Source organism: Gymnogyps californianus, chromosome 2 (genome assembly GCF_018139145.2).
Source record: "Gymnogyps californianus isolate 813 chromosome 2, ASM1813914v2, whole genome shotgun sequence".
NCBI lineage: Eukaryota > Metazoa > Chordata > Aves > Accipitriformes > Cathartidae > Gymnogyps > Gymnogyps californianus.
The window spans coordinates 93,221,066-93,249,058 of record NC_059472.1 but is presented as its reverse complement, the minus strand read 5'-3'; the positions used below and the strand labels follow the sequence as shown (position 1 = coordinate 93,249,058).

Genomic DNA, 27,993 nt, shown 5'->3' with positions numbered 1-27,993 from the left:
CTCCTCCTCTTAACTTGGCCGCGGCGGCGCGGGGCGGTGCGCTTCGCCCTCCGCCGGCGGCGGGGGATGCGCGGGCGGCGGCGGGATGGCCTCGGCCGTGTTTGAGGGCACCTCGCTGGTGAACATGTACGTGCGGGGCTGCTGGGTGAACGGGATCCGGCGGCTCATCATCAGCCGGCGGGGCGACGAGGAGGAGTTTTACGAGATCCGCACCGAGTGGTCGGACCGCAACATCCTCTACCTGCACCGCAGCTACTCCGACCTCGGCCGCCTCTTCAAGCGGCTCCTCGACTCCTTCCCCGAGGACCGGCCCGAGCTGTCCCGCTCCCCCCTGCTCCAAGGTTTGGGCAGCCTCCGCGGGCCCGGCCCTCGCTGCTTGGCTGGCGGGCGGGCTGGCTGGCTTGCAGCTGCTGCCGCTTCCCCGGGGGTGGCGGTGGCGGTGGCGGGGCGGGCGGGCGGTCCCCCCCGGCGGAGGGAAGGGGGGCTGAGGAGCCTGAGCGGCTGCGGGACCGGACGAGGCGGGGGGGGGGGGGGGGGGGGGGCAGGAAAGCTGCGGGGGCGTTTTGCCGTCGGAAACTCCTCCCGGGCTGTTGATTTCTGTTGTATTTTTTTGGTAAATATACGGTGGAGGCGAAGGGCTGCCCCGCAGCCCGGGGGGGCGAGCCCCGCGGGCTCCGGGGTCCCGCAGGAGGGAGACCCCAGCCCCGCCGCCGTCCCCAGCTGCGCGGCGATGGGGGCTGCGGGCTGGACTGGGCTGGGGGAGCGGAGGGGTCCCTGTTCGCGCTGTCCCTCCCCGCTGCCTCCGGCCTCCCCGAGGCTTCCCGAGGGAGGGCTGGGAGGGTTATTGGCAGGAGAAGGGCTGTAGCTGAAAAATCTCCGCATGTTGGTATGTTGTTTGCCGCGGGGCGGGGGGGGGGGAAGAGGCTGTGGCGCTTGCCAGTGGACGGAGCGACTCTGGGAGCTGGCATAATTCCTCGCATAACTTCTGCAAAACAGGGGAATTGCACCAGCGGTTAGAGCCGTGTTTTTTCTTTTCGTTTCTGAAGTGGATTAACCCAACTCGGGGTATGTTGCCCACGCTCAGGCCTCTCTGTGCAGAAGCGGCATGTACCTGTCTTGGGGTTTGGTTTTAATTTGTTTAATGTTTGGGGTATTTTTTAGATAGTTATGTGTTTCGCTCTAAAATATTTCAAGTGTGTAGAGTGGTGCGGAACGTCTGCTCATCTGAAAATGGATGTGTGCGTAGCACTTCCAGTCTCCCCAGTTGTTTGAGTGACCACATAAATGATTTGATTGAACAGGAGTGGGGAGAAGGCGATATTTTGTGTATGTTTTCCTCTGTGAGAGGATGGGGAAGTTCTCCCCTGCTCTCACGTCGCCTCTCACCTTGCTAGTGTGACCCTCCCTTGCAGAGGATCTGCGTTTTGACGTCCTCGGGGCTGGTTCTCCACCCTGCATAGCGGTGTAAATCCACCGGACTTATTTCTGGGCCCTGCCCGTGTGACAGCGGGCTCTGTTCCCTGCGAGGGGGGGCAGCGCCAGCGGGTCTCTCCCGGGCTGACTGGCCAAGGATGTTTTCTGACGGTGTTTAAAGTGAGACAGGTCTTTTTCTGTTGGCCTGCCAGATCCCTAACCTCGGGGCGGGGGGGGAGGTCGTGCCTCATTTAAAAACGCTTATACCTTCCCCTCTCCTTACCTTCTTTCTGTCGCGGGAGCCGCAGCCCGCTCCCCGGCGGGTGCCCCCCGGCGCTGGGCTTTTCCCCGTCCCGCAGCCGGGAGGCGGTAGCTGGGCTCCGCCGGCGCCGGGGGAGCTCCGCCGCCACTCGCAGGCCCCGAGTGCCCTCTGCAGACGGCGGGGATGGGCGCAGGGCTGCCGGGGTGGCGGCAGCCCCGCCATCCCCTTGCTGCCCGCTCCGGGGTGCGGGGTGGGAGATGCTTGCGGGGGCTGTCTCGCCCCATTTGGGTGCGGGCTGGGAATGGGGGAGTCCTCTGGCTGTTCCCGCAGATCTCTGCCCCCCCACCCCACCTCTCAGCCCTGCTGCGTGCCCGGCACAGCGTGCTTATACAGTGTCTCACGCAATTAGGTTGCTGACCAGGGATCTAAAATATTGCGAAAATTTATTATCCGTTGCGGGTGCCCTACCTAAAGTACTCTGAGCGTGATTTTTAGTAGTGCTGAGCAGCAGTAAATTCTAAATAATATGGCCTTTAAGTGTGTATGGCACCTGGGCCCCAGTTTTTGAGGATGCCGGGTAGCTCTGGAGTGAGTCTGCCTGTGGCCTGCAGGGCATAGCACCTGCCAGGATCACTGTGACTAAAATTTCACTTCCCAGGGCGCCAGTAGTCCTTGTACTTGTTGGCTTTATGGGGCTCTGAAGAGTAGCTTGGCAGCTGGGCTGCGGCGAGTGCTGGGTCTGGCTGCAGGTGGACTCGGTCCTTGCTGGCCCTGGCCTCCTGCCCCTCCCAGCATGCTCCCTCCCCCTGTGCATCCTAAAGCCATTCTCATTCCTCAGTGCCTCTCTCAAGGGAGTGTGGTTCTTCTCCTGTCTCAAGACCTGCCACAGCTTTTGCAAAATATTAAACTGTTTTCACATCTCTCTGAGGCATCGTTTGTGCAGCTGGAGCCAGATGGGCTTATAGTCCCTTGCACTGGCTTTACCTGACAGTCCCAGGTAACGTACACCATTAGTGCATGAACAGCTGGGAAAGAGTAAGCGTCCTCAGCCTGTGACACTCAATTCTTTCCCAAGACCTGGAGCCAGCAACCTTCACTTACCCTTATCTCAGGAACAGGCATACCGACTTCAGTAGAATCAGGAATGAGCAAAGCATCAGTCCAGGATTTGAAAAATCGAAAGCCAATATAAGCAGATCATGATCTGTTCAGCTTGGTGAGGGGGTGGGGGTTAACTTTGTAACAGAGACAGAATAAAAATCAGGAGTACTTTCTAGGCAATCACAGCGTGCTTCACAATTTCAGTAATACTCTGTTTAAAATTACGCTGCTCCTGCTCTAGAGAAAATTACTTTGCAGAGTGTGCTTCTCTGCATAGAGAACACTTCATCATACCAGCATTTTAAAGTGACTGGCCACAGCCTTGTCTAACTTCACAAAGTTGAAACATAAAAATCTTGTTTAACTAAGTGACACTGATGCAAAGCTTTGGATGTAAGAGGAGATTGCATGGGGCATGTCCGGTCTTTACAAAATTCGTGGGGTAAGCATGATTTCTTAATGTTTGGTTTAAAAGCAGATGTCCTGCTGCCTACAATGAAGCTCAATATACTTAACCCAACAAAAACACCTGACAAAAGCACACTTTTGTGTGTGTGTGTTAGCATTCAGTCCTATATGTTTGTATTTTTATATACATAGAAATGTATATGCATATGTATGTGAGTTTGTAGATGTGTGTGTGTTTATCGCAGGCTTTTTGAAAGAAGGTGAGTATTAGCTGTGCCTTTTATCTGGAGGAAGTGGTAAAATGTTGCAAACCAAATTTGCATTGCATTGAAGGACTCCACAGTTCCTACAGATTTGCCTAAGAAGCATTAAAAGGACTAGCATTATCCTACAGCTCAGTCAAGCTGCAGTACCTTACGTTTAAGGGATATGGTTGAGGAGTGAAAGCTTGAGCTATTTGATGTTCTTTTAAAAGAAGATATATTTTTTTTAAATGTCAGCAATAATAGAAAGAGTTGGTTGTTACCATTATTGCTGGTTTCAGCAAAGAGCTAATACTGAGCAGGAGTTTGCTCCTCTTCTTGCTCAGCAACTGCAAACGGCCCTGTCCTTTCTCCACCACCGTCCCCTTGGACTGACTTCCACAATGCTCTCCCTCTCCGTATTTCTTAGATCTGCAGAGCGCTTTGAGATGACAGAGGAGAGGACGGGAGGTGTAGTTTTCTGCAGTGGCTGTTCATCTTACCCTTTCTTTGATATGAGTAGAGGGGAGGTCCCGGGGGGAGTATGGCATTCGCACAATCTGGTCTTGTCTTAGATAACTAATAACGACACGTGGCAGAGTGCACTCTCTGCATCTGGAGTGTACTGTGATGCTAAGGGCCAAGGACGTTCAACAACACAAGGCATCTTACCCGTAAGCTGGTAAACAAGGTTAGATACGTGCATACCTGCAGGGTGACTAAATATGATTAACTGTGATGTTACCAGTAACTTGCTAGTATTTTATTTGTGTCTGAAATGTGCCCATCCCTTGCTCTAGGCAAATGCACAAAAGAGGATCACAGAAAAACACAGGCTAGTTCACTCTTAGCAGAACTAGAACACAGCCTAATGTTACTAAACCGTCTGTTTCTATATGCAAAATAAACAACTTTTGTATTTAAATCAGTCTGCATGAGAAAGGCAGCACTATGGACTTAGAAGCTGACTTAAAATTGATGATTTAGAAATAGTTGCAACAGACCCAATAGACACTGGAAGTGAAGTATAAACCTGGAAAAGTACTCTTTTCTTTCCCTCCTATTTTCTCTAAATATTACTTCTGAGGGGTTCTCATCTAAGATTTATCCTAGAACTTGATCCAGCTTCAGTGCAGTCAGCAGTCAGACACTTGCCTCTGACTTCAGTGTGGGCAGGATCAGTCCCTTAAGTGCTGGACCAGGAAGCCAGAAGAGCGTGTTAGCAGCTTTTCAGAGTTGGGATTTGTTTTGCCCTTGGAGTGGCAGGATGGTTTCTGGCAATCCTCCTCTGCCACTGTTTTGTTGCGTTTGTCATCAGAACAGAGGCTCAGATGCTCTTCCAATGTCGCTGTTCATATTGCGCCTACGTGTAGTGCCTGGTCCTGTTCTGATACTCTGAGCCGTCAAGTCAGAAACTCTCTTCAGTCTTACAGATTTTTTTTTTTTTTTACTAGCTGGGCTCTCTCTTCCCAAAATGCTCATTTTCCTCCCCGTTCCTTCTTTCCATCCCTCCTCTGACTCATTCTGCTCTGTCATGGCCTTTTTTCCCCTTGCTCTCCTTTCTGTTATTTTCTCTCTGCTTCTCCAAGTCGCTTTCCCTGAGCTGCTTTCTGTTCCCTTTCTTTGCCTCCAGGTTTCCCTCACCAGCTTGCTGCCATCCGTGGTTATCTGTGGCTCTCCAGAACTTTTCTGTTCCCTTCTGCCTTGCCGGCGCTCAACCTCTGCCCGTTTGTAGAAGCTGGTGGAGATTTCCTGTAGAAACTTTGCGTCTGTAGCTTCCCACACAGCATAGAGGTGGTCACTCTTCACCTGCAGCAGACCCTGAGCAGTCCCTCCCAGACAACTAACGCTGAGCTCTAGCTCTGAGGCTTGTGCCTGCCCTCCAGCACGGTTGCCTCATCCGGGAAGCAGATGATCGGCTGTTTTCTGTGTCCGAGTGGCTGTGCACCAGGAAGCACATGGGAAGCTCCTCCAGGGCTGCCGTTAGAAGGACTTGCACAAAGCAGAAGGCAGTTCCTGAAGAGCTGGCCCAGGAACATTGTGTTTGCTTGCAAATGTCGCATTCATAACTTGCAGTTTTCTATATGCTGCATTATAGTGTTGTTGTTGTTTACAAGACCATCTGGGAGTGTGATTTATGAGGAGAGGGAGCTCTGCAGAAGCAGCATAGTGGTTTCCACAGACAGCAGCTGTTTCACTGCTGTGACAATATAGATAAATACACTGCATCCATTGTGCTCTTTTCATTGTTGACACTGTCAACAGTTCATTAGTGGAGCTTGCTCAGGGCTTCTGTCTGGCATACAAAGGATGCAGCTCTTGGTTATCAGGCTCTAGCAGCGCCGTATAACCAAAATTAAGTTTGGGGCTGCTGGGTTTGTTTCTTATTAGCTGAATTTCATGGTTCATCAGTAATGATGGAGATAAATGAAGCTGGCTGTGTTGTTACAAAGCTAGGCACAAGTTGCCTTTTTGTGGTGGACTGAGGCAATGTGTCTGGGAGGATTTTGGTGGAAAGGAATGGAAATTAGGTTGTTTTTTCATGACAGTTCTCACCTGATAAGAAATCAGCACTAAAAATGGTTGTAGGAGCTTGCATTTTTCATCAGGCTTTGACCGCTTTGTTTGCTTTTATCTCGTGCTGCTTTGACATCTTTTTCTTTCTTGTGGCTCATCAGGCATCAAGACAGGGAGCTCTGTGGGGAAAGCCTGTCTGCTGAGTTCTGTCACCAGGAGGTGCCGTCTCCCCTCCAGAGATCCTGGGAGATCCCGTAACTAATAATACATGGGTGGAAAACCCATCAGCTGGAGGGTCTGGACTTCTCAGCTTTTAACTTGCCTCCTTGCTTTGCATGGGTATTCGAGTGTGCCAGGGTCCTCAGGTGGTCACGGTTGCAACCTCTGCTCTGGGGGATTTCAGTCGGACAGTTGTTTGGGTAGGACTTTGCTCCGTCCGTATTTTTACATCTGCTGCATAAGAACTGCAAAAGAAGAAATGGCCTGTGTTAGAGCTAGGTGTGTGCAGTGCGGGCAGGGTTTTGAAAGCTCTCTATCTTTCTACATCCAACAGATTTCTCTCAGTATCTTCAATATGCTTGTTGCTACCTAGTGGGACTTCTAAAAGTATGGAGTGACTTACATGCGCTTTGTGTACTCATACCTCTTAAAAAAACCTGTCCCTATTTTGCTGCTCAACATCAAGTTTAAGAAGGGCAGCACAACATGTAACAAATTTCAAAAATCCACCTCCCTGCACCCCTCTTTTCAACTCCATCGTATGCTTTTAGCTGCTCCCTGAGTAATGCCACTAAGATGGATCTTGTCGGTGATATCGCATAAATAGTAAACCCTTTGTAAAGGCTTTAGAGACTGTAGTGACTCTTGTCATATGAGATGGATGAATTTCCCCACGAGGGGAAGGGGCAAGTGCATCTGCCTCAAGAGAGGGATGTTGTAGAATTAGGCAAGAGGCATCAAAAAGAAGTTGCCGGAGCTGCCGTAGCTAGCTCTGGGATCCTGTCCCTCGTGATGAGAACCAGATGCTGCAGAAGACAGCATAAATAACCGACAGAGAACAGAAAAGTGATGGTCCTGGTCTCTAGTAATTGGAGATCTGATATCCCTGATTGCCTGTCATTATCTGCCTTTCTCTGGATCTTATCAAGTCTTTGGACTTAAGGGATTCCTGTGGTGTTATTTCTGCAGAGTTAGTGAAGAAAAGTTGTGTGAAACAAGCTTTCCCATCTGCTGGTTTTTTTTATTTTCCTGCCTTTACATACCACTGAGTATTCCTTTGTCCTTCTAACAACCTTTTATCCTATTCTTCTCTGTCAGAGAGGAGGCAGCTGTAAGTGGGAACTGTTTTGGCCTCTTCAGAGTCCAGTCTGACGTAGCGAGTGCCATAGTTCCCAGGCAGCAAGGTTGAGGGAACGTGTCTGCAGGGAGGAGGGATGCTACCAGGGCAGCTGCTGGGAGGAGAGAGGCATCGTGGCCATGAAGCAGGGAAAGATGCCAGCTGAAGTGGTATTGAGAAGAGCCCAGTTCAGCAGAGGGAGGAAATGGGAAGCGGTGCAAAGGAGCAAAACAGCAGAAAACATTAGGCTGAGTTGCCACCTTTCAGCCCTGATATATGTCCCAGCTGAGTAGCTTCAGTTCCTGCATGATTCTGTGGAATATCTGTCCGTGGGGATATTCAGAAGACGACTGGACATGGTCCGCAGCAGCCTGATCTGACTTTGGACATGACCCTTCTTTGTATGAACCAGATTGAACTCTTCCATTGGACATAATTTTGTGATTTTTGTATACCTCCTCTCATGGCTGGGACCTTCCTGCTATTGCTCCTCCTACCTCCTGAATTGTGTGTGTGTGCACATGGGTTAGAACATATCTGAGGGAAAGGAGGAATGAGGGTACAGGATAAAAAAGATTGAGCACTGCAGTGTTAATGAATACTGTAACTGGGGAAAAGGGGTGTATCTCCTGTTGAAGCCATACAGTCTGGTCAGGAGAGCAGCAGAGTAGCAGTCTCCCGTGCGAGACAACTTCTGTGTCTTCCCTAAAGATGTGAAATCCCTAACTGCTGCTCTTGGGCTTGTGCAAAGAGAGAAGGATGGGCTCAAGATCTGAATCTATAGGCCTTAAATCTTTCTTGCAGTGTAGGTTAGCAGAACACAGTAAGATTTCTCCCTGGATTTATTTGCTACTGCTTTTTTCACTTTGATATCTACTCTGCAGTCTTCCCAGAGTAGATGGAGAGAGGATTAGGTGAGGAGGGCTCAATGCAATATTTTAATCTTCATGTACATACTAAAATACACAGCATTTAGGAATATTGCCATTCCATCTTGCACGCATCTTCAGAAAGTACACCTTGGCTTCTGCTCTTGCTTGGCTTCCTATACATATTGAACTGATTTTGAGAAAGTAGGAGATCTCTTGGATGTTCTTTGTTCCTCTCCTGACCACAAGCCAGAAGTGGAGTGCTTCAGACTGGAGAAATAGGGTTTGCCCACAGCTTGAGATCATATACATGGCAACTTGTACATAGCAACACATCTCCAGAAAAACAGACTTCTGTGTGTCATCATTGAGAGATGGCATATGAGACATACTTGACTTAGGCATGAACTTATTCTTCCTTGGAAGGCACTAGAGGATTGTTGAGACAACGTGCTCATCATGGACACTGACTGTCAGGACTGCATTGTGATTTCATTGTGAGCCATGGAGCACATGCTGCAATTCCTGTCCCACGTTGTTTGGTAGAAGCATGCAGCGCGTTATCTGGGGTTGTCAAAATGTCATTAGTTGCAGATTTGGTGGCTCACATGGCAGTAATAGGACAGGCCTACCAAGGCTTGCGTGTTGACATCAGGAACTGGCTCCCAGTTCGTTCTCCTCCTCTGCTGAGCTCGTTTCCTGCTAGTTTGCAGCTCTGGGCCCCTCTCCCACGCCGTGAGCCAGCGTGCCAGGTATGCAGCTGCTGGCCTGCTCCCGCAGCCTCCTGCAGCTGCTCCGGCACCAGGGTCCCAGAGCAGGAAGGATGCTGCAGGCCTCCGGTGCTGTTTGTGTCGTGTTTTTCCAGAGACGTGTTGCTATGCGTAAAGTTGCTATGTATGCTTGGTCTCAAACTGCGGGCAAATCCTTTTCACCCAGTCTTAAGGACTCTGCCTGGCGCTCTTGGTCTGGAAAGGGGCAGAGAAGATGTCAAAGGGATTGACTGAGGTTGCTGACTACAGGGGTTGTGTGCACAGCAGAACGCTGCTAAAAGCAAATATCCCAGGTACAGGTGAGTGCCACCCGGGGTTAGGTCGGTGTGCCTGTATCATCCCTCCTGTCACCCAGCGTGTGGGCTCCCTTGCATGCAGGGTGAAGAAATCTTAGAGGTTTGTGGTATTTGGCAACAGTGTTTGTGGTAAAAAAGGAGCCAGTGGGGCTCCAGTTTACCTCAAGCCCTATAAACATAGGTGTTTATAGCATTTCAATCACTTGAAATGGTAATTTCCGTACTGTCCAAGCACAGTATGGGTAACAAGACAGAGAGCAAAGTTTTCCTGGGAGGAGTTTGCGCATGTTTTTCATTAGCAGTCAGATAGGGGCCAGGGCAGAGAAAAAGGCATGAGAACAGCCTTTCACCATGACCTCACTAAGAGATTTCCCAGCTCTAAGCTCAGCTCTGTTGCGTGACTGAACAAGTGGAAGAAAGCGCAACTGGTTCCAGGCTCCTGGTTGCTTTACTGGTGTCTTATTTTTATTTTATAGCAACCTGTCTGAATAAGGGTTCTTGGGGTCTAAAAGCCCCAGGTGGAAAGATAGGCACGTATTTATGGTCCGTGGGCAGACAGACAACAGCCTCAGGACATGTTGTAGCTGCTGTACGCATGCTGCATACATGGCCAGTGAGTCCCACGCACTCCAGATGCATCCAGCTTGTGGTGCGTTTGTGTCAGGATTAATGAATGGCAGAGGTGCTGGGCTCTGCCTGCAGAGTCAGCTGGCATGTGCGTGTGTCTGTTTGTTCAGGCGTTTCCAGCGTCTGGAGGTCCTACACCAGTCTCTGGCTTTTTTTTTTCCTTTCTCTCTGCCTCATCAAAGCTTCCAAACAGGAGAAAGAAGGCGGCAGGGGAGAAACCTCACAAAGTGAAGAATAGAGATGGAAAGCTTGGATGCAGTTCTGTGACCCTTCTTTACACAAGTCCTGATTCATGCTCAAGCTCAGTATAGTGCCGGGGTGAGAAAGGAGCTTGAATGGGGCAGTCTCTTGCTTCTTCTGCAAAGGCTGGGGTTTCCTGAAGTGAAGCCCTTGACAAGAGCAGTTCGAGGTATTCCCAGCTGCTCACCTAATGGTGCTGGCAAAGCAGGAGGCAGCCCTGTGTTGTGGTGTGGGAGAGGAAATGAGTTGCAGGGGAGGGTGAGAGCACCTTAAACCAGTGTTGCCACCAGAGACTTCACCTCGTGAAACCACAGTGTTCTTCATGCACGTACGTGCTGTGGTTGATGGGAGCAGCCACTTAGGGAGTGCTGAAAGGGAGCGAAAGGAGGGAACGGGGTGTCCGCTCCTCCCGGCTGCTTGGGCAGGCAGTGCCTTGCTCCAGTTAGCATGGCTGTTGGGTTCTGAGCAATCCCTCGGGTTGTGGGATCATAGGCTACGACTAACTAAAAACCACAAGGGCATCTGTTAACTCTTAAAAACAGAGACTCGTAGAATTAGGATAAATGAGGGCCTTACAAACTTTGTGGCTATTGCAGAAGAAATTACAGGGTTCAATATATATATATAGCTAGTCAAGTGGTTTCTGTGTATTTGGACTGTAGATGTATGAAAAGCAAGGCTTTATCCTAGCCAAACTGAATTCCCTGTATGGGGAATTCATGTAAGGTCAGCAGCTTTACACCCCAAAACTGTGCATCTGTAATCATTAAGCACATATTTAGGAAGCTGTCCAGGCAGATGTATCACTTACTCTCCTTCCTACGCTGTCTGCATTTTGGTTTTGATATTACTAAAAGCTTCAGTAAGAAACAGTTTTTGTCGTGTCAGGTGTTACAAGTTGTCTGTGCCAGTTCCCAAGTTGGAGTGTGGGTTTGCGTGGCTGGTGCCTTTCCAAGAGCTGGAAGGAGGAATACACCAGGGCTGGAAATTCCTGGTGAATGCAAGAAGCTGTAAAACCTCCCACTGGGTGATCTGTGACAGTGCGACAGGCTGACGGCCTTGTCTGACTTCTCTTGCAGAAGCACAAAAAGGCTGTGTGGAGCTGCAGATGCTTTCCCTGATTACTAATGAGAGAAAATCCTAACTGCTTGGCTGATTTTCCTCACAGGATGAATGCTCAGTGTTGTTGGTGAGGTGGTTTTTTTCTTTTTTTTTTTCTTTCTTTTTGCCCCTGGTCTGAATATCTTCATTTGTTTGGAAGTATGCCTCTTCCTGGTAAAATACTAGTTTCAACAGTAAATGCTTATTTGGGAAAGGGTGTGAGGTCGAGGGCAGATTTGAGAGAGAGCAGTTGAATGCCGAATCCCAGGTGGGTCAGCGATGAGGTGTTTGCCTGCAAGGTGGGAGCTGCAGTCGGGCAGTTTGTGATCTGACTGTGTCAGTATCTATGCAGACTGGAGCAAGACCAGCAGGAGAAGCGGAGGCACCCCACAGTAGCTGGCACCCGGGTGGCTAGCTCTGTTTTCTCTGATGTGGGCTACGGCAGGGCAACAGTGTGTTTCTAACATCATAGGTGGGTGTCTGAGCCACGGGGCTGTTGGCACCTTTTTTTTAGGGAAGATGAAAACACTTTTGTTGAAAGGTTTGAACTTCGTTCAGATGTGGGATGGGAACATATTTGTGGAGGGGTGAAGCAGATCCACCCAGGCCTGCTCACACCCAGTAGTTAGGAAGGTGAAGGGTGCTGGTCTGCAATTCAGGTCTGTAACGTCGAGCACCACCCAACTAATACACAGTCTGTGGACCCACGCAGATGAGTTAACTCACTCATGTTTACAGCCTTTCAGAGAATTTCCCTGGGTAGCAAAGCTACCCGACTGTAGCGTACACCGGTCAAAGCAGGATACACGGCTGCCTTCCTTATATGCCTGCTGGTATGCTCTGCTCCGCTGTCAGAAGAGGGAGCAAGCTGTACCTGGGTGAGATGGTAGTGATGCCGAGAACAGGCAAAATGAGGGACTGTCGAGCAATAGAAAGGCTTATGCAACCAGGCTACTTCTGTGGGACAACCATCAAGTAAACCTGGTTGCTCCGGAGACAATCTCTGGTTTATGTAGAGCTGTAATTGGAGGAGAGCTGACAGCTTCAAAGTCACACTTTTGTCTGGGAAGTTTGTATGGGATCATATCTCGTCGGTAACAAACAACAAGGACTGACGCAGACTGAAACATTTTCTGGATGTTGTCCCCACTCTGTGCATGTTTGACGGATCTTTCTGTACGTTTGCCTTTTGAATAGGGAGATGGAGATGCACTTAGAGTTTAGCACTTACAATTTTAGTATATTGAAGTGGTTTCTCACAGACTGCTTTGCAGATTTTTAGTTTTGATTTTTATTTAGATGGTTTGGGTCTATTGGGTCTTTTTCTCCTCCAGCTTTTTGTATTTTTTTTTACCATTGAAGCTTGTTAAATTTAATAGTCTCTTAGGTATTTCATTTTCATGTGTGTATTCTGTTCTTGGAAAAGCTGCCCAAATGTAGAGGTAAAACAACGCTTGGGTTAGAAAAAGTAGGTTGCAAAGATCAGAAATAAAAGGGCTGCTAGAGGGTTGCAAGATTTTTGGGTTTACTTCTCCTCATGTTCCCTGTATGTGCATATAACCTGTGCTATATTTCCTGAGTCTGCTAGAGGAGAGGGAAGTTACAGGTGTCCTGCAGATTATACATACGAAATATGGTATTACAGTTGAAGATCCCCATATTGAGCAATTCAAAATTAGAAGCATTGTAATGCATCATTCTGGACACCAGACAGCAAAATTTCCATTTTAATCCCTTCTGCAGCACTGTGATAATTCAGTGATTTAAAAAAAAAAAAATCCCGAAAGGTTGTTTTGCACTTGAAGAACATGATACTGAGAAATCTTCCTTGGGCTGCTCACTGGGGCTTACAGTCAGAGAAATACAAGACTGCCCTCAAAGCCTTTTGTTTAGCTTGTGTTTAGTCTTTTCCTTGTATCTGTGGGTTGTGTTTTTTGGTTTTCTTGGTTTTCTTTTGCTTTTTATTGACAGAAAAAAGGATGAATCATGGTTCTTGGAAGCAGAAAACAGGCTGATTATCACTGCTGGGAATGCTGTGTAGTGAAACTGTGGGTGAGGGAGTAGGTGGTTCTACTTCTGCTCGTCTTGCAACTCCTAAATATGATCATAAACAGCTGAATTTGTGTCAGGCTTGCAACTCTGCTTGTAACTACACCCACCTCAGTTTGGGGTACATGCTTTATCATCAGTGTGGGTTAAAAGACATTTCTGGGAGGCATGATATCTGAGGTCGTTCCACATCTTCTTGAGCGGCTGCTTCTGGCTGCTGAAGTGTGTGTGCACATGAAAGTGTGCTTTTGTCTATGCTCATGATCTGTTTACTTTGTTTCTAGGGCTCATCACAATAAAAGAAGCCCATGATATAGAAGCCAGACTTAATGAAGTGGAAAAGCTTCTGAAGACTATTATAAACATGCCCTGGAAGGTGAGTAAGCCAAGTTCCACATTTAGCCCAGCTTGACTCCTCCTTGATGGTGACACGCACTCTCATGCAGATTAGAAAGTGATGGGCTTTGCCAAACTCTAAAAGAAGCAGCAATTTATTGAGTATCTTGGAGATGTGCTGCGTGCCAGAACCATGTAATGACGTCTCCAGGCTGTTGCTTGTAATAAGTCTTTCTGTCGTACTACAAAAGGGTGGAAAGGGAGAAGAGGGACAAAACAAACTACTGGTAAAAAAGAATGTCTGTTTCTTTTTCTCTTTTTAAGTATTCAAGATCTGAAGTCGTCCTCACGTTCTTTGAGAGATCTCCTTTGGACCAAGTTCTAAAAAATGACAATGTCCATAAGATTCAGCCAAGCTTTCAAAGTCCAGTTAAAATATCAGGTAAGAGTTGTTAGCTTCCTACATTTGACACAAGAACTACAAAATGAAAGTTACTTTATTTTCTGTTCCCCTTATTCTTTCTCCACCAGCAATTCAAAAGATAGTTCTCCATAGTCTGCTTTATAATATAGAACATATAATTAGCCTTGACATAATATGCAACATGCATTCAGGCAGTAAAGTGGCAGGTGAAATTGAAGGCTAATAAATGCAAAGAAGTGGATGTGAGGAAAATGCAGTCCTCACTATCGTCACATATGATAGTGCTGTTACCACTTAGGAAGGCGATTTTGAGGCTATTAATACAGTTCTGTGAAAATGTAAGCTCAGTGCCAAGCGGTGAGCAAAACCAGCAGTGAGAGTATTAGATACTATTAGGAAAGGAGGGGAGAACAGAAGAAAGGAGCACTGCCCCATCTTGAATACAGTGTGCGCAATTATGGTGTCTCCATCTCAGAATGGATATGATAGAATTTAAAAGCATACAAATAAAGGACAAGGATTCAAAGCGTTGAACAGCTTCTCTAAGAAAAAGGTTAAATAAAGAAGGACACTTCAACTTTGAGAAGAGATGACAGAGTGGGGATATGATGGAAGTCTACAAAGCTGTGAATAGAAGGAGGTCAATTACCCTGTACTTCTCATGAAACAAGAACTATAGGTTATCCAATAACGTTGACAGACAACAGGCTTTAAACAAACAAAAGAAAGGTTATAATATGGTTTTGTTTCCATACGGAGCACAGTTAAAGAGCGGAAGTCATTGTCATAGGATATGGTGGAACTGAAAGCATAAATGACTTCAAAAAGGAATTAAACAAGCAAGTGGAGGAAAAGTACATTGAGATCTGTCACAGGTGGAGACATAGGAAGTTTCTAAACCACAGATTGCTAGTGGGTAAAATGGAGAGCAGTATTACTCTATCCTTGCCTATTCTTTCAGCCTTTCCCCTCTGCATCTGCTACTGACTGTTGTTAAAAGGTTTGTGGACTTTTGGAGTGCCTGGTTTTGTATTTCTATACTGAAATGTTCCATGTGAGCCTAATGGCAACTGCTGTTTTTGTGTTGCCAGAAGAGTTTATTTCAGAGACTGAAATAAGAGTCAAATAAAAGTGAAATACTACATAGACCTCCAAGGTGCATAAAGTGTTTAGCATGAAACTGGTATCGGTTTTCTGAGGTACTAAGAGTATATTGGTTAATGGCCAGCCAGCGAGTCAACATGCTAAAGGTGTAAGCAATGTGTCTTAAGGATCGATCTTATACACAAGGTAGATTTTTTGTAATTGACCCTGAGCTCTGGTTCTAAGCGAACTAGTCCTCTGTTAAATAAATACTCTTTTAATTAAATGGTGAATGGTTTACGAGCCCACCAATAAATCTTTAGAAGTGTACTGTGTAATACAGAGCCTCAGTGAGAAGCATGGTCTTGCCAACCCATATGGGCTGGTGCCTTCTTGTAGGGCCCCCCAAGCCCAGGCTGCAGTGCAGCACAGGGATTATAAAGAAGAGCCCCCAGGGCCCTACTGCAAAGTGGGGTGACGCAGGTCTGGCTTCCTGGGAGCAAGAGGCGGGAGCCAACATGTGTGTCTCATGCCCCATCTATGGCAAGGGAGGTTTGGATGATGTCTTGAGTCGATGTGGAAACCTCAGGTAAAATTCCTCATGTGTATGTTCCTGACATTGTTCATCTTCCAAAGACTGAACGTGGTTACTCGCTTTGCTCCTGAACGCCAGGACGTGTTCTCAACACTGACCCTTGAGAGCATATTCACTGTTTTTTTTCTGAAATATGTTGCTACTCTGTGAGATCGGAGCTGTACAGTGGGTCCTAGCAGCTGCCCATTATGAGATGAAGGATCCCCAAACTATATGCTGTAAAAATGTTTCAAAGGGTGGCTGCTGTCAGTGATACCTTGTTCTTTCTGCAAACAGGCAAATATCAAGAATAAATGTATTTGGAATTGCATTGGTTAGGAACTGCAGCATTGCTCTGGCTTGGGGCTTTTTGCTGTTTGGAAGGGTTTCATATAATTTTTGTGAGGGTGTGTACCCCCTTAGGGCACACGTACTCTGTGTGTGCATGTCTGAATATGTCACATGGTGGATACAACAGAGAGAAGATGGTCAAGATGAACCTAAATTCAGAGCGAGGGTGCCTGGCTGATGGACAAAGGCTAGCAGCAAAGGGAACCCTCCTTCCAGCCTGTATGTAGAGGAGCTGTGGAAACCACGTTAGCTGAATAATAACATGTTTTGTTTTAATTCTAAATTAATTTTGGTAGAGATGAGTCATACCTAATTAATTGGAGGAAGATTCTCCTACTTGTGCAGCTATCCAAAAGCATCTTGTGGTAATTAGTTTTATCATTTAAGTGATTGCTGCAAAGAATTTAAGAACATAGGTGGAAATTTGATGATCATTGATATTTGCCTCGTATGAATGTTGCACACTGGAAATGGTTTCAGTGTCTGGCAGCGTTGTCAGTAGATGGCAGTAAATTTCAATGTCTAAAGCACTTCACACAGCAATGAAATGTTGTAACTCTTAGGTCATGTCAAGGACACTAGGAAAACACTGTGGCATTTATGTTAGTCATAGTGCAGCTTTCTACATGGCTTGCAGACTTAGAAAAGCAGGCAAAAATGTTTTGTATTCTCTGACAAAACAAACTGTCCCCCACATGGTCCTGTTCAGAGTGGTAGGTAATGGGGAAGAGAGAAAGGGCTGCCCTCTTAGATGAAAGTTGAATTTGAATTTATGGTGTAAATCTTATTCTGCAGTACGATGTTGGTTCAGGATGAGTCACAAGTGAAGTATGATTCTGCTGGGATTCAGTGTTTTTGCCACCCCCAAACATATTCTGCTAAAGTGAGCTGCAGTAAAATACAGACTGAAAGTCAAAGATGACTTTCTCAAGAAAAATATGGAAGTGAGTTCTGGCTTTACCTTAATGTAGGAACGTGTAAATGTACGCTTTAAAAAATTACCTCCCTTCTTTCTCCTGTCTCGTCTCCTGCTCATTACTTGAACTGTATGTATAGTTGAAATTTGTTTGTTTGAGGATTCCGTGTATGTATGTTTTGTACCTACCGCATTTTCTGCCACAGACTAATTTCCTTTTGTTTGTGCTGATAATGCAAGGCTGTAACACAGGGTCCTCATACCTTGAGGCAGATCATGAGTCACCCACTTAAGTCAGTGCTGATTTATATAGAGATGTATGTTCATTTTGTGGTGGCCTTAGCTTCATCTAAGATTGTATGACCAAAAGAAATCCTTGTAACTTGCCTAGTTTGCCTTTCCATGTAGCACAGATGTGAATTAACTTCTCATTCACATCAAATGCTATTCTTTAATTATAAACTCTCCCCATGGTAGTAAGTCAGTGGAATTAGGTGTAAATTTTAGCTATTCTGGATTGGAGGCTTCTTACACAGTGAGAAACAAATAAGCAGAGTTGAACGTGGTGTAGAAGATGGTATTCCTTTACATGACTTAAAGATGGTGGTTGAATTAACTTGGAAGGTCACTTTTTTCTTTTTCCTGTCTTTTTGATTTTTGCTTAACTGGCTTGAGCCTGGGACTGTCTAGGAAAAATACAATTATGTTTTGCTAGTAGTAGGTTGCAATATATGGATGGGCTGGCATTCTGCTAAGGATGATGGGAATTTTGCCACTGGCAATAACAGGGCTGAAACTGGGCCTTGCTTCAAATGCTCTGTGTCATGAATTGATTACGTGAATAAAATTGCTTAAGCACTGGCAGTCTGCAGATATAAGAAGCTATGAAACCAACTCTTCATTCCTGCTTTCATGTGCAGATTTTCAATGTCACGCACACATCTCAGTTCATAACCATGTCAATTACATATGATATGCAGTTGTTTTCCAGCTTTTTTTTGTATTTTCATCTTATTTTCTTTCTTCTCCCGACAGAAATCATGCGATCAAATGGATTTTGTTTAGCCAACACTGAAACGATAGTCATTGACCACAGTATACCCAATGGAAAAGAGAAGCACCTGGATGTAGATTCAGCAGAACACTTGTAAGTGGGGTTTGTGCATGACTAATGCTGTCAGCTTCGGATAAACTGTAGCTTTCCCACCCCCCCCCAGCAGCAAAATGTTATCCTCTGTCTAGGAGCAAGGCTGGTACAGCTGTCATTCTGACTGGTTAAAGATTACGGGGGCTGATTGCTAATGCTTCACAGCTCTTTCCATTAAAATGGATAAAATGGCTGCCGGTGAGAATGATTGACCTGAAGGAGCTGAGTCCTCTGTGTATGAAAAAAAGCTGTGGTTGTCATAGGGGTCCTGCCAGGTGAGAACAGAAGAGTTTTTTCTTCCTCTCATGACTGTGATGAGAGCTGGTTTGAGCCCAAATTTGGAAACGCAAACATCCTTACAAATGGAATATCCCACTGCGAAGGGTATGCTTTATTTGGGAAGTAAAACACCATCCTCGGAGGAGGAGAACACACCCCTGAACGTGATCGAAGGGAGCTCAGCCGCTGCTCAGGTGCTGTGGCATGCTGGGACTTGGTGAAGCATGTGTATTTCATTAGGGGAGAGGGAAGTTATACTAGTCTTACTTGTAAATTCTGCCTGCAAATGCATGTAGGTATTCTGGGGTCAGAGACCTGTAACCAGGAGGGCTTTCATGTAGGTCTTAAGTCAGTGACTGTATTGACAGATGGTATTGATGGAAATCTGCTCCTACAGATTTCTGTCATGGCAGGTGATTGATATTTCAATGAGCTTCAGGTAGTGAGGCATTTAAATATTTTTAATGAGAAACATTGGCCTGCTTTTTCATTAGAGCAGTCAAAATGATGGAAACAGAATACTAAAAGCCTTATGGAGGCTTTATCTTTGAATGCAGCGCTCTGTCTTGCCACATTTGAAATGTGGTCATTGCCAGTCTTGGAAAGGTTTAGAGCTTGACGAGATTTTGTCAGGGGCTGGAGTGTATCTCTGGCTCCAGTGTAATTTCTTGAAATCTTTCTATTAACTTTCAGTTAGTGTTTTGAACCTTGACCTTGCTAACAGCATTTAAGCTTATAAGCTTGTAGTAATGAGGCTGAAGTGACACACTGGAGGTAATTCTGTAAGGCTAATGTCTGGAAATTAAAGTTGTCATAGTTCATAGCGGATCACTCTTTAGTACTGAGAGTGACAAATAATAGGAGCAAATTACCAAAGCAAGACTATTTCTGCCTTATTTTGATTATTTTAAAAAATTTTGATTAAAAAAAAATTTAAGTCTAGGTTCGATTTTAAAAATGTGCTGCAGCCCAAGCAACACTTACTGGTCTGGGATCAGAAACTGCCATCATCTAACTGTCATCCCACTGAAGTCAGAGACTATCAAGGCCAGAAAATACTAATATGATAAAAACTGTACAGTAGGCATGGTTTCCCAGAAACTGTGGTGGAAGAAATAAATCTAGGCTAACAGCCTGGCTTTGTGCATTTGTATTTTAACTTCCCTGAAGGAAGTTAAATCAAGAGTCAAGAACTTAATAAATTTCAAATGTCTATTTTACATGGTGCCCTAAATTTGCCCATTCTGTAGCTGTATTTTATAGCCAAGAGGTAATAGGTAGGAGATAATGGCACTTGTGTAGCACAGCTGATTTGTAAAAATTGAACTTTTTTTAAAAGCAGAAGTTTTCTGTACTGTTGCTTTAAATGTAGGTTAGTATCCCAGAAAGGAAGCTTTAAAACCTTTCAAAATCCTCTGCAGTTCCTTTTTGGTCTCTGTAAAATTGGGTTTACGGGATTGGTGTTTTCTATTCTGAAATCAGAGTTAATTCCTTGTGGACTTGTATATCCTCAGGTGGGAACTTCCTTTCGGCAACATTAAACTCTGTATGACTTCTGGGTTTTGGCTGCTGATGTACTTGAATCAGACATTTTGCAAAGCAAACCTGTATTTTTTTGAAAGAAGCACTTGGAGCTTCAGCAGGTAGCATTCATTCTCTGAGGTCCCGCTGCACTGGTTAGATGTTGTAGCCTGCAGTGCTACCTACCCAGTGATCCATCAGCTGAAAAGTCTCATACTTGTTGCAAAAGAAACTATAGCGTTTTTGCAAGTTGGAGTTGCTTACTCTGTTGTTCTGAAGTAGTTGCTTTCTGCTTCCTTCATTTTCTCTCTAATTTTAGTTGGCAGTACACCATACTGTTGCAAAATGTGATGAACCCAGTGTGCTCAGCATCCATGTGGCATAAATAGTCCTTTTATGCGTGGTTCTTGGAGTAGTCTGCAGTCCTTTTGAAAGGAAAGGTGGTAAATAAATGCATTCGAACTTATGCTTTGGTTTTGTTACAGACGTGCCTTCCCCTGTCAGGACTGCAATTCTGCCAGTGCTGCTGCACTTCTGAGGCCAGCAGCAGAGGCTGTGGCATTGGACATGCTGCCTGTTTGGCAAATTCACTCCAGTACTAGATGTGCATTTTCAGGATGGTGCTACAATTGTCACAAGCATCTTGTAGTCCATGGGAGAGGCTTCCATGGGTGGCGATGCAAAAGCAGCACAGAAATGGTGAAATTAGATACAGAATTTTTCCAGGAAAATGAAATTCTGCTCTTGACAGGAAAAGAAAATGCTTCTCCTGTGCTTTTTAATCTTAGATGGGAGGAGATCTATTCAAGTACTGCTTGTACGTAAGGTGATGAGAGGAGCTGGGCTGTTGTCTCACACCATGTTTACAGTGGCCTTATTCCTGCAAGTTAACGAGACGCATCATAGAATCATTTAGGTTGGACAAGACCCTAAAGATCATCAAGTCCAACCTAACATCGAGTAAACCTAACACTGCCAAGTCCACCACTAAACCATGTCCCTAAGCACCATATCTACACGTCTTTTAAATACCTCCAGGGATGGTGACTCAACCACTTCCCTGGGCAGCCTGTTCCAATGCTTGGCAATCCTTTCGGTGAAGAAATTTTTCCTAATATCCAATCTAAACCTCCCCTGGTGCAACTTGAGGCCGTTTCCTCTCGTCCTATCACTTGTTACCTGGGAAAAGAGACCGACACCCCCCTCGCTACAACCTCCTTTCAGGTAGTTGTAGAGAGTGATAAGGTCTCCCCTGAGCCTCCTTTTCTCCAGGCTAAATGACCCCAGTTCCCTCAGCCGCTCCTCGTAAGACTTGTGCTCTAGACCCTTCTTTACCAGCTTCGTTGCTCTTGTTTGGACACGCTCCAGCACCTCAATGTCTTTCTTGTAGTGAGGGGCCCAAAACTGAACACAGTATTCGAGGTGCAGCCTCACCAGTGCCGAGTACAGGAGGACAATCACTTCCCTAGTCCTGCTGGCCACACTAGTTCTGATGCAAGCCAGGATGCTATTGGCCGCCTTGGCCACCTGGGCACACTGCTGGCTCATATTCAGCTGGCTGTCGACCAACACCCCCAGGTCCTTTTCCACCAGGCACCTTTCCAGCCACTCTTCCCCGAGCCTGTAGCGTTGCATGGGGTTGTTGTGCCCCAAGCGCGGGACCCAGCACTTGACCTTGTTGAATCTCATACAAATGGCCTTGGCCCATCGATCCAGCCTGTCCAGATCCCTCTGAGAGCCTTCCTACCCTCAAGCAGATCAACATTCCCACCCAACTTGGTGTCGTCTGCAAACTTACTGAGGGTGCACTCGATCTCCTCGTCCAGATCGTTGATGAAGATATTAAACAGAACTGGCCCCAATACTGAGCCCTGCGGAACACCACTTGTGACCAGCCGCCAACTGGATTTAACTCCATTCACTACCACTCTTTGGGCCTGGCCAGACAGCTTTTTACTCAGAGTACACCTGTCCAAGCCATTAGCTTCTATGTACCTTGTTTCCCTCTTCTTCCTGGCAAATGTGAGCCACAACTCTAATGCATTAACAGAGGTTAAAATGATAAAGAAGGTTGTCTTACAGCACAAGAAGTAGGCCTTTGTGAAGGACAGTGTGTCTGTCAAGGTACTTTGGGGGAAAAAATAGCAAGGGTAGCAATTTGGGCATTTAGGAATCTGCATGTCCATAGTAGTTTGCAGAGTTTGTTTTGGGACAAAGACCTGTTGGTAACAGCACAACAGCATTTTGACTATTGGGTGTCCTGTACAGCTGCTAGCTGTAGTAAACAGTCCTGGTTTATTGGGTTTGGTTTCGTATGAGCACTCTAGAGCAGTGCTTTGCAGACTTCTGTGCCCATGCTTCCTTTTTGGTGGCAAGGAAAGCTTTCTGCATAACCACAGCATGTGAATGCCACTGTTTTGTACCTCACATGCTGCTTGTAGTACCCTGCCAGTGAGGCTGAAGAACACAAAACCTCTGGGGCCTTCCAGTTATAATAATCTAGTTTTATACAGTTGACAAGAGAAGGAGAGCAGAATCTGAATAGTCTTCTTGACTCCTCTTCTGCTTTCTTTGTTCTGTCTGCCCCACTGGTATTTCATAATCTGTTGTTTCTGGATCACTAGCAGTCCATAAGACAGCACAACGTGATCTGTGAAGTGTTTGCAAGATACCAAGTCAACTCCCTTCTGCACATGTTCCCACACATGCAGGCAAGCAAACAGCCTGGAGGGAGTAGAGGAATGAGGGTAATAAACATTCAAAGTTCATGTCTCATTTCTGTTTCGTTGTAAGTAAAGAGCATAGCAACAGCACTGCAGGAGAAAATTCATGAGTTTCTGCTCAAAAAACATTGTGGTCCTCATAGTTAAAAAAGAGGTGAGAAGGACCAGGTAGGAGTGTCAAAAAGACAGAGCTGTGTCCATACATTGCAGGATGCATAGACCATGTGTTGTGGTTTAACCCCAGCTGGCAACTAAGCACCACACAACCACTCGCTCACTCTCCCCTGGTGGGATGGGGGAGAGAATCAGAAGAGTGAAAGTGAAAAAACTCGTGGGTTGAGATAAAGACAGTTTAACAGGTAAAGCAAAAGCCGCGCACACAAGCAAAGCAAACAAGGAATTCATTCACTACTTCCCATCGGCAGGCAGGTGTTCAGCCATCTCCAGGAAAGCAGGGCTCCATCACGCGTAACGGTTACTTGGGAAGACAAACACCATCACTCCTAACGTCCCCCCCTTCATTCTGCTTCCCCCAGCTTTATACGCTGAGCATGACGTCATATGGTATGGAATATCCCTTTGGTCAGCTGGGGTCAGCTGTCCCAGCTGTGTCCCCTCCCAACTTCTTGTGCACCCCCAGCCTACTCACTGGTGGGGTGGTGTGAGAAGCAGAAAAGTCCTTGACTCTGTGTAAGCACTGCTCAGCAATAACCAAAACATCCCTATATTATCAACACTGTTTTCAGCACAAATCCAAAACACAGCACTGTACCAGCTACTGGGAAGAAAATTAACTCTACCCCAGCCAAAACCAGGACACCATATCACCAGAGTATCCAATAACCCGTGATGCTTCTAAAGAAAGTTTTGGGGAAAGATAAGAGTGGGAGATTTATCTGTTTGTTTACCCTACCACTCTTCTTCAGATCCTCTGAAATACCTGACTCTTAGGGCTCTCTAGGGTGAGGTTAGAGGGATGTCTGCAGTTGCCTCACTTAACTAAAGGAGTCTAACTAGTTCATGTGTAGGTGAGATGCAGTTTTAAACCAAACTATTTTAAAGCTTCATCTGTTTATCTGCTATTCAGAGAGCTGAAGTGTGCCAGCCTAAAAAGGTGTTAGAGACATGTCCTATAGTCAGAGCTAGGTTAGGATTTCTTTTTCCATCTTATGCAATTTTTCAGTTTCTATTTCATTTTTTCCTCACTCTATCAGAATGAATGCAAGTTCTTTCAAAATATTAAAGAGAGAGTGTGAGAAAAAGAAACTTGAGAATTCTTCAAGTCCCTTCCTTGAACTGAGATGAGATTTAATCCTTGGCCTTCAGTGACTGCCTTTAACTGCTTTAATCTGGGAAGAAGTAAAATGTTTTCTTACTGCAGAAATTCGAGCCTCCTTGGAACGGGAACGTGTGTAACTGAGGAAAGCGTAGGTTTTAACAAGTTGATGCTTTCTAGTTTAGAGTAGGTGTGAGACAGTGGGTAATCCTTGCAAAAGTTCAGGTTATAACACAGGAGTTAGGAAGTGGGAAGGAAAATACCAAAACAAGTGAAACTAAATTTGGGAACCTCTTTATATTTGGATATTCTCTGCTTGTCAAAACCTAAATCTCATGCCATGGGGAGGACAGCAAGGCTCTGGAGGAAGGACACTGTAGTCATTTTTTCCTGTTTGTGTTAGACATTTGGCCTCATACAAAAGCCAAACCCAGAGAAGGTACCTGTGAAGTGAAAGGGTGAGAGTCCAAGTTCAGACAGGAAACAAAGGCAGTTTCCTTTCCACTTTTGTGTGGGAACTGAGGCATTTTGTGTTGCTGCCACATGCTATGAGAACAAGATGGAAGGATGTGGACCTCAGCTCATGATTTACTCTTGCAGAGCTCACTTGCTGCTTCCTTCCTTCCTCCCTAGTAGCTTTGAAAGTCAGGGGTAACAAGATGATTTGCTTGCATGCACCATGGTTCTCATTGGCCTATGGTTCATTCATATACACATGGGTGTGGGGAGGAAGAGGTGTGGATGGGATCAGCTCTGAGTACTTTCTGTGAAGATTTTCCTGTACCACAGTGAAAGCTCTTCTAGACTCATAAAAATCTCATTGCAGAGGTATCCAGAATTGCCTGACAAGAAAGACTATGTCCCAGGAAATCATTCATTCATTAGTAGGAGGGGAGCCCCAGGGCCTGAAAACAAATTAATATTTTTGATCCAGGTCATCTTAAATGCAATGTGGTAACAAGGTGTCATGAGATATGAAGTTCAGGTATTATAATAACAAGTGCTGTGAAGCGTCAGTGTCATACTAGAGAGGAGTCATAAAAGTTCCTTTTACTGAAGACTGCTATCTAAAGAGTTGAGAAATTGCTCTCCTAGTATGCTGCACAGCTGTGTTTTAGCACAGTTTTGAAAGGGAATAGCCATCCTGTTTTACCGAAAGCAAAATCTTCAGCCCATTCATTTCCATAGGTTATAAAGAAACAGGCTTTCTGTTTATGTAAGGACATGGAGAGCAATGGTTTCCATTTACTTCTCAACTCTCTCTAGGAAGTGTTGAATCTTGGTTTATGAAAGTGACAGTAGATGCCATTGCTGGTGTCTCCAGTAGGTTATGCTAGCATAATGATACGTAAGCAGATGTCTGAGAAACTGTAGCTTCATGATTCATAGTTGATCTGCATAGATCTTCCTTGACAACTTCTAGTATGAATTCGAATTTCAGGCTGCCAAGAGAGGGAGTGAGATACTGAAGCTTTGGGAAAAGAATGGGGACTCTAGATCTTTGTCTTGCAGACTGAGCTTCACAAAGCTGAAGCGGCAAAACAGCATTAGAAATACTTCTACTGCAACACTGCTCTGGTGTGAAGCAAGTCCACATATTACGTTTACTCAGAACTTTAACTTGCAATACCAGCAGAAGCATTCTTGCCTGCAGCCCTTTTTCCAAGTAGTCCCCTCACAAATGTCTTTTCTCAAAATTTCCAGGGGTCAGTCTTCAGATATCCTAGCCTTCTCCCTCTGCCTCAGTACTTTTCTTCCAATTCCTTTGAGTTTGATTTTCTAAATGAACATTAATGACTTAATGCCTTTTGGTGTTTTTTTTTTATTTGTTTCTCCTTAGGTTCGAAAGTGTTAGTGACTTTACCTCAGAGCTAGAAGACAGTGATGATCCAACAGCTTATGTCACCAATTTGACGTACTACCACCTGGTCCCGTTTGAGACTGATATTCTGGACTGAGGCTGCTCAGTGATGCAGTCAGCCAGCATCCAGCCGACCTCTTTGTCCATAGGCTCTGCTATCTCCGGCATTGCATCTCTGTGAATAAGGCTGTGCGGGCAAGACCAACAGCAGAGAAGTTGCAGCAAGTACGCCACAAAGCTGGTTTTGTAGTCTGGCCCTCCGCCATGTGTCGTGGAGACATCTTGTAAGGAGGTAACTGCTTCGCTGTTGACAACAAACTCGTTTTCTGTGAAAGCAAGGCAGCAGAGGCCTCATGGGGCTCAAGGAAATCTCTACTATGTCTGTGGGAATTGCCACTCTGACGCAGCCATCGGAAACTTGTGCTGTAGTACACTGTCGCCCATGCTCCTTGGCTTGCAGTGCAAGTTGAGGCTTCCTCTTTTAGGATACCACCAGAAACTTCCCCGGATGGCATGACCACACTTTTTATGCTGTGTAAGTGAGAAGGCAAGCAAACCAGCTGAATTTTGTCAGTTCCCTCTGTGGTTGCTTAATGGAGGTCTTGCGGGTCACTTTTTGCTCAGCTACCGGATGACTGGTGCCTTACACGAGATGTCAGAAATACCATTGAGTGCCTCCAGGAAACAGAACACATGAGCTGACCGCTTTATTTCTTTTAATCATCGGTTTTTATATAATCACTGAAGAGGTGACTACTCTTTCCTGGAATAGTAAAGCAGACAGCAGCTGGCATTGCAATGGACTGTGCATGATGTTTGGATACCCATATGATTTCAGAGATCTGGAAAGCTGATGGGAAAGCTGAGCTGCCCTGCTAAGAAGGGTCAAGGCTGTGGCAGGCACTTGGATATGATTTTTTTTCATGTGGACCAGCAAACGTGAATGGTGCTTACAGTTGTTTACATCAGAGAGATAATTCCCTATGCATATTTCTCTCCAGAGGATGGGGAGGAAGACAGTGAGATTTATGTTGTGTTTGGACTGAAAAAGAATGATAAGCTACAGTGTGTCTACAGTGGTAGGAAAAACACTCTCTCCGCTGCCAGCCTGGCTCAAGGAGCCTGTCTAGCTTTCCGAGATCTGCCTGCGGGGCCGGGTGCAGGCCTCGTCATGTAATGCCATGGATTTCAGTGGAGGTAGGACAGTGGGAGCAAGAGCGGGATTGGACCCTGCAGCCTCTTGACTACTGAGTAGTGCAATGTTAAAATCTCCTCGGGGTCTCTCTCTTGTGGAGCGCTCCGAAATCCCGGCTCTCACTGTGAGTGCTCAACACTTGCCAACGTGACCTTTCATTGAGCTTTTTGCGATCTGTTTGCAAACATGAATTAGAAGGGATTGAAATGGGAAGGAATGCATTTTGGATTTGTTTCTTGGTAAAGGGGCTTGCTTGGGCCTGAAGAAGTTGATACAACTCCCTTCTACAGACTTTTCCTTTCTATCTATAGAATAACAGTCAAACAGAATTTGCTAATGTAAATAATAAATTATTGAGAATCCTAATTCTTTTACACAGTATGTTTTAAAAATATATTTTAATGAAATAAAACATAACTCACCTTCAGTACACTTCTGCAGCTTAAAAAAGCAACTTCCTTTTTTTTTTTTTTTTTTTTTTTTCATTTGAGGACACTTTCCCAGCCATGCCAAATCCTCTTTCTTTTTCTAGTAGTTTTGGAAACATGCTGAGTTTTGGCAATTCTTTCTCTGCTCCATGTGTTGCCCATACTGTAGATATGGTGTATACCTATGTGAAACCTCTCCACCTAACTGTTGATCTTGTGTCTAGGTATATGTGGTTTAATGCCACTAAGTTTAGTGGAAGAATTCTGCATTTTCAAGACCATAAGTGAAATCAAATCTGGCAGTTATTCTTTTTGAAGATAAAGCAGATTCTTATATGTTAAATTTCTGAAATAGAGAAGGATATGTTCTCACTCATGCAAAGGCTTTCTCAGCAGCTTCTTGAATTAGAATAGGGAAGGGGTTTTGTTTGTTTATTTGTTTTATTCTCATTAGTTTTAACTCTTCTGTCAGTGCTTTTAGTTAACCATGATGGGGTAGAAATAGCATCTAGTAAACATGTGCATTGGACTGGGAATTGGAATATTTTATTTCGATTCCTGGCCCTGTTGTCAGCCTACCATGTTGCTTTGGGTAATTCTACTTCATCTCCCTATCCCTGATTTTAACTTGAGTAATATTTTGAAAAG

The 27,993-nt window shown here is 45.5% G+C and overlaps 1 protein-coding gene across 1 annotated transcript; it reads left to right on the top strand.

The window, feature by feature from the left end:
- The first annotated feature begins 61 nt into the window (after positions 1 to 61).
- On the top strand, positions 62 to 27,339 carry PXDC1 (PX domain containing 1). The gene is made up of 5 exons (XM_050891441.1): positions 62 to 341; positions 13,516 to 13,607; positions 13,892 to 14,009; positions 17,951 to 18,062; positions 25,702 to 27,339. The coding sequence occupies exons 1-5, from the start codon at positions 86 to 88 to the stop codon at positions 25,817 to 25,819; spliced, it is 696 nt and encodes a 231-aa protein (XP_050747398.1). The 5' UTR covers positions 62 to 85; the 3' UTR covers positions 25,820 to 27,339.
- The last annotated feature ends 654 nt before the right edge of the window (positions 27,340 to 27,993 follow it).